The sequence below is a fragment of the Accipiter gentilis genome, chromosome 2, assembly GCF_929443795.1.
Source record: "Accipiter gentilis chromosome 2, bAccGen1.1, whole genome shotgun sequence".
Taxonomy (NCBI): domain Eukaryota; kingdom Metazoa; phylum Chordata; class Aves; order Accipitriformes; family Accipitridae; genus Astur; species Astur gentilis.
The window spans coordinates 29,875,910-29,893,322 of NC_064881.1; the positions used below are offsets into that span (position 1 = coordinate 29,875,910).

Genomic DNA, 17,413 nt, shown 5'->3' on the forward strand with positions numbered 1-17,413 from the left:
AAAAGTCCAAAAAAATGAAATCGTGGGGCAGAAAGCCAAGTGGGGATCCAAAACGGGCTGGCATTTTGGGACACCCCCCCCTCCCCGTGATTTTTAACCCCTCCGTCCCGTTTTTTCCGACACTTGACGCTGCCTCCCGGGCTTACTCGAGAGGGTGGCGCGGAGCAGCGATGCGAAATCCGGCGGCAGAGCGCTGAAAACACGCGGCAGCGGCCAGATTTCCCTTGAAAAGAGGGAGCCTTTCCACGTCCCCGCTTTTATACCGGGCCAGCCCTCGCTCCGTCGACCCGCGGCGCTGCTCATGTTTTCCACTGGGGGGGGAGGACGAGAGAGGGGAGACCGGGGCGGTGGAGGAGGAGGAGGAGGAGGAGGCGGAGGAGGAGGCGGGGGGGGGGGGGGGAGTGGGGGGCAAGTTGCTTGAATTTGCGAGGGGCGAGAGCCGGCGGCGGCGGCGCGCCGCCTCCTTCCACTGGCTGGGGGAGCTGCCAATCTGTGTTGTAATCCTGCAGGAATTTCTGCGGGGTTTAACTGGGAGCCGCGCCGCCGCCGCCGCGCACTCGGGGCGGAGGGAGGGCGGCGGAGCCGGCAGCGCGCAGCCTGCAGCCCGGGCGCCCCAGCGCCGCGCAGCATCGGGCCCGCCGGGCAGCGGCGGAGCGGAGCGGAGCGCGGAGCGGAGCGGACGGACCGCGGCGGTGCGGAGGTCGCCCGCGGCCCTGCCCCGCGCCCCCCCGGGCGCTGCCGAGCGCCGCCGCCGCCCGCCCCCCCCCCCCCCTCCCCGGCCCCGGTTTCTCCTTTGTGCCCGGCCCCAGGCGGCCGCCGCGCCGGCTCCGCGGGAATAATGCGGGGCGTGTGGCTAGCGCTCACCGTCAGCTTCGTGGCCTGCGCCTCCGGGCAGCCGGTGAGTGCCGGGGTGGGCGGAGGGGAGCGGGGACGCGGGGGACGGGGGGGGGGGGGGGCAGCCCCGCGGAGCGCGGCGGGACGGGACGGGACGGGACGGGACGGGGGCGGCCGCCTCGGCTCCGTCTGCCGAGCGCGGGGAGCGCAGCCCCGGCCCCGCCCCGCGGCATCGCCGCCCGCCGGGACGGCGGACCGGTTCGCGGGGGCATCTGTTGATAGCTGAGCGCTCTGCAAACGGGAGACACCCCTCCCCTCCAAAAAAAAAAAAGGAGACCCCCCCAAAAAAACCGAAGCACCCTGCCGCCCTCCAGCGAGCCTCATCCCAAGTTTGCCGCGGCGACCCAGCCGCCTGCCGGCCCCGGAGCCCCCCCCGGTGCCTCTTTCCCTGCCGTCCCGGGGGGGGGGGGGGGGGGCGGCTGCGCGGCGGCGTGGGGTTGGGTCCGCGAGCCCTCGGGGCGCGGCGTCCCGCGGGGCTTTGTAGCCGTCCCGGCCCAGCACCGGGAGCCGCCGGGCCGCACCGCGTCCGAGCGGGAGCCCGAGGCCCCCCGGTCCCGCGGGCGGCGAGGCGGGAGCGTCTCCTTGCGAAGTCACCCCTTCCCGGCCGCTTGCTAAAAAGAGAAGAAAAAAAAAAAAAAAAAAAAGCAGTAACTGCCGTCGGCCGCGCGGCTCAGGACTCCCCAGAACCTTCGGGTACGCCGCGCTGCTGCGCCTCTCCTTGCGCGGGCGCGCAGCGGTGCGCGCCTCCCGGCCAGCCGCCCGGCCCGGCCCGGCCCCGCAGGCGCCGGTGCCGGCTCCGCAGAGCCCGAGCCTGCCGCTGGCCCCCCCCAGCCCTTCCCCGACGGGCTTGCTGCGAGATGCTCGGGATAATGCCGCTGTTTACACTTTTTCCGAGCCACAAGTGTATTTGCTGACCGGGGACCTCTGCTTAATGCAATTAACTCGGTTGCCGGGATTCGTACCTCTGGAAAAGCCACTCTCCGGCGAAGCGCTCCCACCCTTTCGTGTCACGGAGCCCATGAAGGCCGGCGAGAGGGTTTTAGTCTTTTCCGTCGGTGGATCTGAGATTGTCTTGAGGGAAGCGGGCATGCGGGTGACACTGTTGCAGTGTTTGGGCAAATACTACGAAATAATAAATTGAGGTTTCAGTGTGAAATTAAAAAACCATGACAATTTAATCCAATTAAAATGAGCCGCTCCGCTGAACTAAATATGTCACTAGCTTGGGTTAACTTTTGAAGTTGTCTAGCTATTGTATAAATTAGCCCAGACACAGCCTTCCTGAAATCTGGCTCATCATTAGGGATTTCTAAGGATACAATTGCAAAACACTTTTCTTAAGGACTAATTAAAAAAGGGTGGCGAAGAACACCGACTCCTGTTTCCGCTAAGCGTAACTGCACTGCAGAAACACCCTTGGCTAATGAGATACAATACACTTCAATTTTACAGAAATGCTGTTATTACGAAGTTCTCTGATGGTGTAGTAACTATTAAACTGCCACAGTAATTAGTAAAGTATTAAGTTTTATGGGTTTTTGCCTTAGGATGAGCACGCTGCGGCAGCGTTGAGGCGGGTTGTCGGGGCGTACCGGGGCAGCGCGGTTCGGGGGGCAGGAGGGAGAGCGAGGCGGGGGGAGCCTGCCTGGCTCTGGTGCAGCGCCCTCGCTGCTGCCAGAAAGTTGTGGAGAGATTGGAAAAGTAAAGGGAGGGTGGTTTTTTTCTTTTCTATTTCTTTTTCCCTCCTCTTTTTTTTTTCCTTTTTTTTCTTTCGCTATGTCTGGCAGCAGCTACGTGGTCCCTTAAGGTAGGATTTTGTAGATGCATCTCTGGGAAAAGATAGATGCCAAATCTGTTGTCTCTGCAGAAGGCTGTCCTGGTCGTAAGAGGAATTTTATATGGATGCTTAAAAAACCCCTGCTAGCTCTCCAGAGCACTGTCAAGTGGCTTTAGCTCTGAATTTCTTCCCCTTTGTTTGATTCTGCTGTTTATTCTTTAGGCAAAGCTGTAAGGTAAAAATCTCGTTTCTGATGAAGTAAATTGTCCAGGAGTTTTTTGGGCAGTGGGAGGGGAAGACAGCAGGAGATTTTGTTTCCTAAAGCAATGAGTTCCCTGCGTTTGCGTCATATAACCAACAAACCTCTTTACTGGTGTGGGCCAAGTAGATGTCAGAGCCATGTTAAAAATGTACTGGAAATGAGACCTGCCACTGAACCTGGGAGCGGTTTGTCCATGCTGGCTGCACGCTTTGTGTGCCCTGACACGGGCTGTCGCGCCGCAGATGGGCTCCCTTCTGCCGTGCCAGCTCCCCTGGGGGAGCGGCCCTTTGGGGACACGGGTGGGATGCAGGGGGGGGTGTGGGGGAGCCCAACCCGTTCATGTCAACCTGCGCGCGGTGGCAAGCGTTGCCCGCATCAAAGCTGGTGGATCACAGCCAGGGCTTGTGGAGTGGTTTGCTGCCATCAGCGCAGCGCCCGGTGAGACGTCAGATTAGAGCGGGGTCCGGTAACCCCGGTGGGCATGGAGGATTCACCCAGGCTTGGCTGAATGGCAAAAAGTGTGCTTTTTAGCTACCTTCAAAGTTTCCTGGTTTGCTTTCAGGGGAGGGAAAGAGAGCGACATGAAACCCCTGGAAAGAGAAGGCAAACTCTGTAAGTGAGAGGCCTGATGTGCCTTTTAAAAGGTCGGGTCCGGTCCCGATGATAGCGGGAGTCGGCTCTTGCTGATTTTAATAGCACCAGAGAGCAGCGCCAAGTATCCAGCTGTACTTGTCAGCTCCCATTCGGAAGAGGCTGATAAACCTTTCCGTTTCATCCTGGTTCACAGCAGTGGGATGACTGGTTTTCCAGAGCTTGTGTGATGGTCTAATCCCCTCTGCAAGCCCAAGCGCCTGTTGGGAAACTTTGCTGGCTAGCAGGTTGTGCTGTGTACCGTAGCGTTATAGTGCTGCTCTCCTAACAGAAGGCTAATCGCAGCTCTCCTTGTGAGGTTTCTGGAATCTGGAGACTTTGCTTCACATCGGTAATGCCTGTGCATGGCGTTGGTTTTTAGGCTTTCAGTAAAATAGAGGACTGGGGCATCAACATTAACTGGGTGGTCTTTCTGTTTTTTCTGTACTCATCTAAGCACTGATTTGTTGGCATAAAGGTAGTTATTGAAGGATGATCCAAAGGTAATATTTGGTATATTCTTTCAGAAGTATTTAGTATTTTAGAAGAACGATGCTGTAATTTTCCTGCATTTGTTTCTAATGGTTACTTTGCTTTTGGAATTTGGAAAATTGATAGTGTGTTGGAGAGGAGGAATGTTGTTTTATTTTGAAAAAGGCAGCTAGGCTTTGGAGATAGCAATTAGAGGCAAAGAGGGAAGAAAGGCTGAAGAGATAGGTGGCATTTCAGATTTATATGCCGTGCGTGTCTCTTCTAAGCGTGTTAAAACTGCATTGCCAAGTAAGTTCCAAAGAAAGGTAGGAAGCTTTTTTAGTCTTGATTTATTTCCACCATTCCCCAACTCACGTGAGCTTTTTCTTCTCACTGTAGGATTAATCAATGTTCGTCCATTGCTTTTTGTGGCTTGGCAGTCCCTGGAATCAGCCAGCAGCATCTGCCACGGCTGCTTCCCTTGCTCTGGCTGAACATCTGGGTGCTCCCATCCAACAGCTGCCTGCACTGCCGTGCACTGGAAATTCAGGGGAGCTCTGGGTTTTGCCACTGTTCTTGGGTATTATGATTCTGGTGCTGCAATGAAGCTGCCCCTTCCTTGGATGTTCTTGGCAGCCATTTTCTGGGAACAGGTTTCCCTCCCAGGTTAGCTTATCTTTCAAAAATTAAAGAACGGATGATTCTTGACCCGAGATCAAACACTGAAGCAGTTTCTCTTTTTAATATCTTAGCCCCGAGGTCTGCACTGGAACTGAATTAATACTCAGGCCTAAAGTGCAGAGATATTTTCTCTGCATTTTTTTCTAGATCCTTATCGAAGAAGTAGATGAGAGCCTTGTCTTCAGGAACAAGTCGGGACAAATATCTCGGGTTTTGAAGTCAGGTACGGGGATTGTGGTTCTTGGGCAGATGATACCTCTGTGGTAGGTTTGAAGCAATTGCTGCAGCTAATGGGATAAAGATGGTGGACTTTAGAGAATGAGCCGTAAGCCTTGGGTTTGTTTGAAGTTTTGATGGATCTAAACTCTGTGGTCCTAATCTTAAATGCAGTCTCAGGATGACCAGATCAAGGCCTAATTCCTTGGCTAGCAGAGGTGCGAGTTATGAAAAGCCCCACGTCAAACACACAGCCGTGATCTAATGCCTCCAGGGAGGATGGTGGAGAGCTACCTGCCATCCTTGGTGGGGAACGTGGCGTTTTGGCTGGGAGTCTTGAGCCTGGAGAAGAGCTCGTCCCTGCCTGCAGCAGCTGAGCTCCCATCGGAGCAGCCAATTGTTTGCAGAGCTCTCCGTTTGCCCTGTTCTCCATGGCCAGTTGTCTTTATAAAACATCAAGGAGAGGCATATGGATGGTATTTATTAATTACATTATCTCACCAGATTGACTTTTGCCATTGACCAGTTTAAACATTTTCCTTATGGCAAAGAATTACAGGCTTTAGTAAGGCTCAACGACTGAACAAAGGGCTCTTGTCTAGTTACGGAAAAGTGCTCTTTTGTCTTCTGAATAGATTTGACTGACTATGATTTTTAACAGAAATGTTGTGTTTGAGACTGGCAAGCTTATTTGAGGCCCCATGTAAGAGCCTACTTGAATGTAAGTCATAAAGATGCCCTCTGTGCTGCCGCATTTGAAAGAGGACGCATAAGTCATGAGCAAGCCTTTTGGTCTGCATTGAAGTTGCTCTGCTCTCTGTGTCGTAGCAAGCATGAGAGAATTACTCTAGGCTGTTCTGCGAACGGCTTGTTGTTTGGTTATCTTCAGTTCATGCTTACAAGATGATAATAAACTGCTATCTATAATCTTTTCAGGACTAGTAATTTATTCATAGGTTACATGGCACTATTCAGTGATTTGGGAACAAGATTTCTCTTGCTCACATTGAAGTATAATTTGCAATCTCTCGAGTAAAGACTGCATTAGTGTTTGACCCTGTAATAATGACAGTTCTCTGTACGTATGTTGTTTTCTTGATTAGCTCAGCCCTGAGGGATGCTTTCAAAGCATACTAGACATTTGGGCAGAAATACAAAATACATGTAATCCTCAAAAGTATTGGAAAACTGCAGTAGGAGAAAACACAGCATTTAACAACTGTTTGCAACAAGTGCTTTTGCGCTGAACAAATGATTTTTCTTGATGCCTCAAGTAGGGGGTTCATTTAAAGTGAAATAATGACTAATAGGGCGGTGATGAATCTGCAGAACTTGGCCTTGTCTGTAGATCGGCTATTAGTGTGTCACATAAGCTGTGCTCAGCTAAAGCCTGAGCTGGACACTCCATCTGAAATCACTATTTTTAGTTTATATATAAACAACTTCTTCAGAAATCTCCCCTCTAAGCTAAATTTTTTGTTCCAAAGGTGAATTGATTTAGGAAAGTTCAAATAAAAACCTGTTTGGCTGTGTTTGAGTTGTGAGCATGAAGATAAATACATACTTTGTACTCTTATTAATGGTAAGGAGACAAAGGGACTTGCAGAAGGTCGAACAGCCTGTGGTATATGCAGGAACTGAATTGAAATGTTCAGAAAACAGCATTGTGATTAACAACCAGAATGTATTGTCTGTATTTAAATATTATGTTGTCAGACATGTTTTGTTCCTGCTTGATTAACCATAATAAAGCGTAATTTTCTCTAGAGGTGCTTCCACACTAATGGAGGTCACTTGTCACCTTTCAGATCAGTGTGAAGTGGCCCATCCTTATTTTTTGAAGTGTATTTCAGAAGTGTGACTGTAATGGTCTCGCAGAGCTGTAGGAAACAGTGCTGCTAAAGTAATACAGCCTAGGAGGTGAAGTACTTCCCAGGGAGCAGTTGGGTGCATGGCCGGCGTGGCCTCAAGACTAAGGATGTTTTGAGAGAGAAGAAAAAAAATGTAACGTACGTGCTGCCACAAGAATGAATAACTTAACTAGGTCTTCTATCTCTCCTACCTTCCCCAGGATCATCTCTGGTATGTCTGCTTCTGTCCCTCCATTAGTTACACAAGTAGAAGAAACCTTTCCTCTTTCTCTGGGATGAGCTGCATTAATTCCAGCTGTGGTGGCTCTGCAGTGTCTGTAGCAACAGCTGGGTGGACACAGCCACTGGAGGGCACAGCTGTGACCAGCCAAGCCCTGTGCGCTTGATCTCTTTCGGCTTTAAGAGCTGAGTTTTGTTTGCTTTTTGGATGGGGGTCTGCAGGGGAAGGCTAATAAGGGGTTTGAATACATGGCGTATCTTGCAGGCTGTGGAGAGGAGAGGTGTCCAGGAGGCACATTCTTCCTTTGCTGCATTGTTTATCCATGGTTGCTTGGTTGTGGAGATCCCAGAATCACTGTGTCACTTAAACTGATTACCAGGTGAAAGCCTCCACAAAGCCTTTCCCTTTGAATCCCTTTCAAGTGTTGCACAGTTCTGCGTTCAAATATGCAGGCGCGGAGACATGACATTGGTGGTGTTCTTGTTATTTAAAATGAAAACCTGCAAGGGAAGCAAAGCGGAAAGGTGAAGCTGGTTCAAAGTAATGGAAACGCACCATCGTTGGGACATCTGAAAATTGAGCTTCCGTTGAATGTAAATTTGTGACATTGCATAAATAAAAATAGGTATGGCTTAGCCCTATAAATAAGAACAGTGTGTAATTCCTGCAGCAAGGATGTGCATAGAATAACGTTGCTGAGAAACCAGGTTCTGAGTTTTCTGTGGAAGGGGGGGTTGCAGAACATCCAGGTCCTGTCCTGGCTGTGGGACTGCATCTCCTTCCAGTCCGGAGCTCAGGGGCACTCGGGGCTTGCCACTGGTGGCAGTGCAAGCACAGTAAATGTAAGTGCTTGTGCAGCAAGGAGAAGGAGCATCCACGAACAGGGTGTGTGACTTTTGGTTATGTTAGTAACTGGCTTGTGTCTCATTGTAAGAAGGTGAGAAGTTCTCAAGAACTGCTGTGGCATCATACAATGTTAGAAGATTAATGCTTTACGATCATTAGTGACTTAAGCATCTGTAGCAAGTGGAACTCACAAATCTCTTTCTCCATGGTAGAACAAGAAAGATGACTAGTCCTGGAGGTAGATAGGAAAAGTCACTGAAGTGCCGCGTATATCTTCTAAATTCTTGTCTTTGGTGGAGCTGCTTATAATTTTCCAGTCATGCGCTCTTTGATTATTTCTCATCTGTGAAGGCTGATTTTTTTGAATGTAACATCTAAAATGGTATGAAATGAAACTTTTGGGAGTAAGTTTGAAATTAAGTGCCCATACAAACTGTCTTCCAAAGACCATACAGTGTGGAGCTCTCTGCAGCTGTTGCAGTTCTAGCTTGGAAGGTCTTTGAAACTTTGTGTGTATATGTGTATTTTATATAGATCTTTATTTTACACAGATCTCTATTTTACATTTATTTTATGTACTTTTGTGTGTGTATCTTTTACAAATGGCAGTATGTCTTTCAAGTGTCAGGAGAAGAAATGCCCCGCAGAACATGAGAAGGACTCCCGGTTAAATAAACAGAACAAAATTGCTCTCAAAAATGTCTTAATAATTCTCTTGGCCTGAATTAAGGTGGGAGGAGCAGCTTCTCTGACCTTACCAGGAAAAAAAGCCTTAAACAGAAGGTGGTCTTTACAAACGGTTTTCTTCTTGTTTCTTCACTTGTGATTTAATACAAAAATTTCGTAACAGTTTTCCTCCATAAGTATGATTTGATCTGCCGGAGCTCCCACAGGTGCTTGTGGTTTGATTCTCCAGCACAGCTTTCCCTCTGCCCTCAAAGCCATGGTAAGGGGACAGGCATGGTCGTCGCTGCAAAATGTGAATGAGTTAGAAAAATTTTCTTCTGAAGAGAAAACCTGGGGATAATGGTTAGCATAGGTCTGTACCTGACCTGGCCAGAGCTGTTGTGACCCAAATGGACTCTGGGCTCAGCTGAAATTGTCTGTCCATGTTGCAGCTTGAGCCAATTGAATTTTCCTTTTCCTCCCTTTTGACCAAAACGCTTTGGTGGACATGTCTGTCTGCTGCGTGAAGATGTGGCAGAGGTCTCTAGAAGTTTCCAGTGAGTTTGGCAATGAGGTAGGTGAGGAAGCCTGTGGCAAACCACGAGTTGGTTTGTGCTCTTCTGGTAGAAGCTGTGGTCCTTCCTGCGGAGCAGCATAGAGCATCCGGTGGCATGCAGAGGGGAGGGATGACATGAGGGCATTGAAGAAGTGGCAACTCTGAATACTTGACTATAAAAAGATATACCGGTACCATTTAACAGTCTTATCTCCAACCTATTGAATAATGTTTGGATACCTCATTGCCGCTTAATGGCCTGACTGTGTAGGGTTTGAGGGTGAGGAAAGTAGGTACTGTGGCCACCTGTTAAAAACAGACTTAACTCCTTAAAGCACACAGGTGCTGGAGGAGACAGGGCGTTAAAAGTTGTGTATCACTGGCTGTCTCCAGTCGTGCTGCCTATTGGAAATGCTTTTCTCTCTGGTTGCGTTTAGCCCAAGCAGCCGTGCCCTGTTGAAGAGCAGGTCTATGTTCTGCAAGGGGGCACCTCTTTGCCTTTGGCGAGGCCCAGGCTCAGTAATAAATAGTGTTTCTGCTGGGGTGGGGAGGCAGAGGTGTGCCCGTGCTACCGTGCTGAGGCTCATTGGATGGAGGGAACTTCTGAGCTCCTGATAACGCAAGAGCATTTGGTCTAAAATGGTTTGAGACAGTACTCTTAATAGTATTGCTGTGCTCAAAATGCCACTTCTTGTCTGTTTTGGAACTGTAAGGCATTAGAAAGGGGAAATGACCTTTCTTTCCTTTTGTTCCTGTTCTTACTGTGATTCACAACCTGAAAAGCTTATTCTACCCTTGGCTGGTTTGGGGTTTTGTGCTTTCACTAATGCTGCTTTCTTAACCGTATCTCTCCCACTTAACCAAGAGCTGGTGACTTGGCATCTTGATGTAGGTCTGTTCTGGTGGACACCTGTAATTGCGTTTCTGCCTGGTGGCATCACTTGTCATATACCAAAAGCCAGATAAACTTAATAGTGATGAAGGTTTCCTGATACTTTTTTTGAGAACCGTGAATCTTGTCTGTGGGTTAAAAAAGTCTTCTGGGCTTGTGAATTCTTAGTAATGCTACCGAGGTCATGTGCCAATCATTTTATTTTTTTATTTTTCTGACCTTCTCTACCTGCACTGGAAGAATTAGGCAGCTTTGGGTTATGACAGAAAAATATAGAGGTAGGAGGCTCTGTGATACTTCTTCACCATGCTGCTTCTTGCTGTTTCACATAACATCTGAGGATCTTATCTCCACTGGTTTAAATGTGTAAATGTGTTTGACTTGAGGAACCTGAGGAGGACTGAGGAGAAAACTTCTTCTGGCAGACGCTGTCAGTCTCAACAAAAAGTAGGTAGGCTCCCTTGTCAGGAAGATTGTGGCTGTACAGGCAGAGCTGGCACAGTTCCCATGTAGTAGAGTAGCTCACACGGCATTTCTGTATTTGTGATCAGAGATGAAGGGGTCCTAAGGGAGGATTAGCAAGAGTATTTTTGGGGATTTCCCTGTGGCTTCCTAGAGATGCACAGAAAAAGCTAATCTCTTTCTCTCTCTCGTTATTTAATTCAGCTAACCTAATTGGAAAACCTCCTTAGAGCAGACTCTGGCAGCTAGCTGTAGCAGCTGTACAATTAGTAGTGTCACCTAACAGGAGAGCAAAACAAGGAGCGGTAGGAAACTGGAGGTGGATGTTTCTGTGTATCTTAACAACCCTCCCAACAGCTAGGCTTGCTAGAATGAACTCAGCTGTGAATTTTAAGAGCTTAAAAAAAAAAAAAAAAAGGAAAAGTCTGAGTTTTTACCGACTTAAATTTTGAATGCCTCAATTTTCTTACCACCAGTCTTGTTAAGCTGTTAAGCTGCACAAACGGTGTATTTGACCCCAGCGTTACTGTTTTGGCTATATAACCCCCTCTTACTCACTGAAGTAGTTTGGGGGTTTGGGCATTGTTGTAGTTTATTTACAGATTAATTTAATAATGACGTGGAGGCTCCCGGGTTCTATTGCCCATTCCTTGGGGTGTGAGCAGTAAAGCTGAGCGGGGAGGAGGTGTATAATTAACTGCTTTATATATCTGGGGACAGTTCTTTGGCCTCTGCCCTCCCAGCTTGGCTACTGGAGTATGCTTTATTTGGGGATAGCCCTGAAGCCCATTAAGAGCAGCAGCTGGTGTGGAGGAGAGCATCAGCCCTGGGGCTGACCGTTCAGCAGGGCAGGAGGTGACGGGGCCGGTGGCAGTGATGCTCCCTGGCCGCACGGTTCAGAGCTGTACGTGGGCACCAGAGGGCAAAGGCAGGTTTGCATTTGAATTGCCAATTTGGCACTTTACAACTTCACATCATTAATTACCGTGATGCTAATGTAGTCTAGCCGTACATGTATATTCAGGGAGCGTTTACTTAAGAGTATCTGTGGGGCAAGTCTTAATTTCCCAATCTGTGTGGAGTTATGTGGTCGTCATATTTGAAATGTGTGACCCGTGGTTATAAAGGATGGGTTTTAGAAGTGCTATTAACCGAGTGGCATGTGTCAGGGACTGGAAAATGTAGGCTATTTATAATTATCCACAGGTGGAGAGGGAGGCAGCAATGCAGAGTACCAGTAATAATTATCAGCAGTGTAGAAGTTCATCTCTTAAGCCGTTGGGTCTAATGCACTAAAAAGTATTTGATCTGAAGTCTGGCACAGCCTTCAGATGGAACTGTTCAAAGGCATCCTGACCTAATTTTGCTGCGGAAGTGTGCGAACCTTCCTCATTCCCCTAATTTGTTGCAGAAGGTTTCAATGATAAAGTCTTCATCCCCTACATGTGCGTATATTTTACTGCAGAGCATTTGAATAAAAGCAGCCATTACAAGCCAGGTGGTAAATATAGCATGCAGCTTAACAGAAAAGACCTTCAATTACGCAGAGGCGGGCCCTTCTCCTGCACTTTGCAGTTGTCAATTAGCTTTCCTTAAGACTTTTTTTTATTTGCTAGGTCTTTTTGTGACTAATTGCAAAGCCCGAAGTGCAGGGCTGGCTCTGTGTGTACGAGTAAAGACTTCACGTTACACTGAACTCCTATTTCAGTGAACAGCTCTAAAATGTGAAGCAGCTTATAAATAAAGGTTTGCTTTCTTTTCCAGGGAAATAAATCATTAATTTATAAAACATTGTCCACAGAGCTATGCAAATTTATCAGTTAAATCTTATGGCGTAAGTGCTTTGACTTTCCTTTGGATAAATCAAAGCAGATGTAATGACATTGTGTCTTAATGGACCTTTGTCTTCAAAAGAAAACGGGGAAAAAAGGCGTCTGTTTTTCAATGGTGGTACAATAGACCATACTACAGAGATGGGTAGTGCTCCGTGTTATTGTCTGTGTAGGTGTAGGCTGTTTTTATCACAAGACAAAAACAAACAAAGCAACCTGAACTGAGAGCTTTTAAATTCTAACCTGTCACTTGTCTGTTTTCTCATGCCATTATCACCGCAGTGGTGGTGTAAGACTATCAGTTTCCTACCAGAAATGTTGTTTTTTGTTCAGTGTGGGTTTTTTGACTTGTGCTAGCTGAGCAATACTGCGCAGTACATGGTAACTATAGTGCACTTAATTGTAATTCGTATCTTAAGCTCTTTATGCTCTTTTTCTCTGCCATCTCTTGTGCTTCCAACCTCATTAGACTGATCCCCCCTCACCCCCCCCCGCCCTTGCTGCTTTTGTGCTGTCAGATAAGGCAGGTAACTTAGCACTGGCACCACTCTTCAGTCTCATATTGCAAGTGCAAGATCCAAGAGCAGAAGAAAAGGTTGATGAAGAACTGGGCCTGCTCTGGTCCTTTGCCTACCTTCAGGAATCCCTCTGCTCGCTCAGCTTTCAGCAGTGAAAAAGAGGGAGCAGGGAGGAGGCAGTGGAGTGACTGAAGTACTGGCAGAGCTCTTGGCGGGGAGGGGATGCTGGACTGCTGACATGTCTTGGCCAGACCATAATTCAAGGAAAAACCTGGAGGTGACTGGTCTGGGGTGGAAAAGAGTCACTGTTATCAGGGATACTAGCTCCATCTTTGACTTGTCAGGTGTGTCTGTTTGACAGCACTGGAGCACATGAACCAAGTGTTTAAGCAGATGTGGATGATTTGAGCACTGCATCCCTCATCCCCTTTGCTTTTCGGAAAGTGTGTGGAGCCAAACTTTGCAGCTTGGCATTTCTCCCTGCTCTTCAGGTTTTCTTGCAACCCTTTGTATTCTCGTCTCGGACTGGGGAGGGATGGGAATGGTGGGTGTGAGGTGCTGATGAAGCCAGTGCTGCTCCTCTGACCTACAGCATCACTTCAAAACTTATTTTTGTGCAAATCACCATTTGCCTGTTTAAGTGATCAGTAACTGTGCTTGCTCAAATGGAGGGGGAGCCGGCTGAAGTTAGGACTAGTTGGAGAAGTATCAGGTTGCTAAGGGCACTATAATCAAGGTGACAGCTGCTTTCCTTATGCTATACTGAAACAAAATATCCCAAACTGCTTGACAGAGCCTCACCAAATACATTAACCTCAGTGCTTTTACTCTTTCCACAAGTTGGTGGAATACTTAGCACTGTTGGCTAATGAAATATTGGAGTGCTAATCTCTTTCCATGGATACCAGAGGGGAAAATGTTGAGTATTGCTACACCAAGAGTGCAAGCATACGCATGCGCTAATGAACTCTTTCAAGGCAAGCAGTGCAGGGTGGAAAGTGGTTTCTCCCTGGGGTGCTTCTGCACCCGCTGTAGGTGCTGAGTGTGGCATGGGGGGAAAGAGGAAAAGTGGGCTTCAGCGTGCCCGGGGGGATATATCTGTGGCTCAGCAGCTGCTGTCTGGATGCTCGCTTCTCCATACTCTGCATGGTGAGCAACCTGTTAACAGAAACCTGTCTCCCTCCCACTCCTACCAAGGTATTTACACTTGCCCTTAAGTAATTATTTCTTTCTTTGGCTACTTAAGCTGACATACTTTGAGATACTCAGGAGTGAAAAATGGGAGGTGCTACTTGATATAGCCTTGATGTGCTGCTCGGGAGAAGCGTGTTTGAGGAGCAGGCTATGAGAGTCCTCTCTGAGCTCTATACCTCCCTTCTAATAATACCAGTTGATTTTATTTTAAACAAAAACTCCTGTGGGTGTCTTAGCCACAGAAAAACACAAAAATACCTTGCTGGGTTTTCGGTGCAGTTTGTTTTCAGCGATGAACAAGCAAGCATGTGTGGGGAAGAGGTTTATGTGAAAGAATAAGATAAATGGCAATCACGAGAAATTACTAGTCCTGGACTTCATTGTGGGACTGTGAATAAAGTTTTAGGAATGGTCCTCTGGTACAAAGCCCTAACAGGCTTAGAGAAAACTAGTCTTGGGCTTAGTTTTTGGATTGCCAGAGGTTTGCTCCCAGAGCAGTCAGAGGACTGAAAGCCCTGCTTTCCTTCAAGGCAGAGGGACCTTTTCCCAGCCCCTGCGGAAGGGTCTGCTGCAACAGATGGCATCAGAAAAAGGGAGGTTGAACTGGGGAGCCTGAATCTGTAAAGACTGACTTAAAAGTTGCAGGGGCGAAAGGCAAGAGTAATCTAATTGCTGAGCCTCACTGTACAGAAAGGGTAGCTTTAGCAGTTACGTGCCGACTGCCACATCCCCTTTCTGGTTAGGAAAGTCAAGAACAAGGAGTGAAAGGACTCAAAAAATCATCTGGATTAACCTTGACTCACACAGGTCTGATAAAAGGCACCAGGAGTTTCACTGAGTGCATTTGGCTGTAAAAGCCTGAGGCAGGTGGAGCTGCAGCAGGAGGAGGGTGGGCAGTCTCCAGCTGCAGGATTTGCCAGGGGCTCCTTCCCCACCATGAACTCCCTCCATGCAGCCCTCCTGTTCCACCAGGCTGCCAGCGCAACTGGAAACCTCCCCTTTCCCCGGCCAAAGAGCCTTCTCCAGCTTATGGAAAAGCACGTCTCTATCACTTCATTTGTGGTCAATGACGTGAAATGTTTCCAGAGTTGGGAGTACATGCGGAGCAGTGCTGATACTCCTGTCAGGGCAAAGAAACGGGGTGAGAGTTAAGGTATTGGTAGAGCACAGACTCTGTATTTCCTGGCTTGCAGTTGCTTGGTTATTTCAAAGCACCTAGTTTATCCTTTTGTCTTTTCTCAGTCGCACCTAAGTGGGGCGAAGCCTGTGCTGTGTGCAGACCATGTTGGAAGACGTGCTTTTTTGAAGCAGAGAAACTGCTCAATAGTGAGGAAGGACGAATACCTGACAAACAGCTTTTGTACCTCATGATTTTTACTCGTTAGAAGGTCTGGAGCACGAGGTGCCCCAATAACAAATCTCCCATGAGCAGAAGACTAAGCCACGATAGTAACAGTTGCATCCAGGCTTTCCCAGGGGGTCTAGTTAATGTGAACCCTTGCAGGAGGATGGATGGGGTGTGCCAGGTCCCCAGTCATGCAGCAGACATCCCTTGCACCTCTGTTTTCAAAATTCTTGAGGGTTTTTTCCTTACAATGCAAGTAGAGGCTGAAACTCTAAGGCTGACCTCTTGCATGAGGTGACAGCTTCTTCCAAGGGAGAAGGAACAAGCACCAAGGAAATTAAAGGGAGAGTTGTTCCAATAAGAACTTTTAAGGGCTGTTTTGTTTTCTTTTTCCATAATTATTTTTAATCCTCTACTGCTGGCAGCATAAGAGGCATCAGAAGAAGGCAGTGTGTTCATTAGGTGTGGTGCAGGACTTGTGAAGCCTGACCAAAATGAATAGGCTTCACTGGATGGGCACTGAGTACATGCTCTGGAAATAACTCCTTCATTTTCTCTTGGGGTTTGGGAGATGAAGGGCGACTTTCTTTCAGCCCTCCTACTTATTTAAAATAATACGCTGGCATGCCAAGCAGAGCAGGATTTATTTTTAATAATGTTGGGAGAAGAAGCTCATGATTAAGAAACTGGTGGTTTGTGACTCTTAGTTTGTTTTCTTGTATTTTTGATGCTGGTGTTTGTATGCTAAGGTGTTCATAAAAGCATAAGAAAGTGTATTTTCGGGAATGTTGTGAAATGGATGACAATCTCCAAAAGGACAGTGTGTCTCTTCTGGCAGCATCATGGTCAAACAAGTAAATATGTATTTTGATAAGGAACCTAATTTTGAAAACATCTATGGAAGTGTCCCATCGTGCCCTCCTTAATGTGTTTGTAGTTCCAGGCAGTCTTGGAGACACCACAGATGTCAAATCCAAGTATTTTCTTTTTTATATTTCAGGAATTTAAAATTACTTTTTAATTCTGTGATAATGCTCTGGATTGCTGCATGGTACATACACTGAATTTACAGTATAATTAGCACAAGTTAGGGATGAAGTAGCCCAGAACTCCAGTAGTGGTGTCTCAGCACTTTCTGTGGAGGAAGAGGTAGCTGAGTACCAAATTCTGTTCATTTTTTACCTCTCAGCTGGAACTGTTGCTAACAGACCTTATTTGGGTGTTTGTATTTCTGATGTGGACGGGTCTGCCCTCAACTAATGAAAAATGTCAAACTTTCCTCTGCTGAAAATTTGGTAGAGGGGATGGAGTAATGCTGTGCTGCTGCTGCTGATCTCCTGTGGGTACAGAAGGCATCGAGAAAGTCAGACAGAGAGAGACAGGGAAAGAGGAGAGAAGAGCCACAGTGTGACTTTACATGCTGAAAATCATCCTGTGACTGCTCACAACCAACTAACACCATTCCACAAAATTATGCATGCTTTGGAAGTGGCTGCAGCAACAGATGGGAGAGAGGCAGCCTTCCCTGAAAAGGAGGAAAAAGCCTCAAGAAAACCCCACTTGCTGTAACATTTGTTTCCTTCTACTTTTGTTTTTGTTGGGTTTTGGTTTTCTTTCGTTATATGGAGGATGTGACTACAATCAGTTCCTCGCTGTACTCTGCCCAAGAGTCAAGCGAAGCACTGATGGAGCGTGAGTGGGTACCCAGCACTGTCACTGCCAGCAGAGGTGCCAGGAGGTGAAGAGGTTGCCTCATCTCACCAGTCCCTGAGCTGCTCACCTCCTTCAAACCAGTGCTTTGTCAAGGAAGCAAGTTTTGCAAGTAATGTTGTGAGAGGTGAGGGCATTTATTTGTGAGACTCCAAAAAGACGATCTGGAAAAGTGGAGGTGTGTCTGCTACTATAGCTGGTCTTGTGAAAGCAGGGGACTGCTTCCACTACGAGAACCGGGGCAGAGTGGCAGGTTGGAGCTGACTGTTCGGGTGGAAAAACCCCAAATACCCCTTGTGGTATTTCACATCTGAACTGATGTGAAAATACACAAACCGATATGGCTGTTATGTCAATAATTCAGTTGAAC

At 47.7% G+C, this 17,413-nt stretch overlaps 1 protein-coding gene across 1 annotated transcript in view; it reads left to right on the top strand.

The window, feature by feature from the left end:
* The first annotated feature begins 511 nt into the window (after positions 1–511).
* Positions 512–17,413, top strand: part of SDC2 (syndecan 2) — a 59,840-nt gene continuing 42,938 nt past the window's right edge. Inside the window, exon 1 of the mRNA XM_049825075.1 lies at positions 512–898. Coding sequence (XP_049681032.1) covers positions 839–898 — 60 coding nt within the window. The 5' untranslated portion in view covers positions 512–838. The remainder of the gene's footprint in view (positions 899–17,413) is intronic.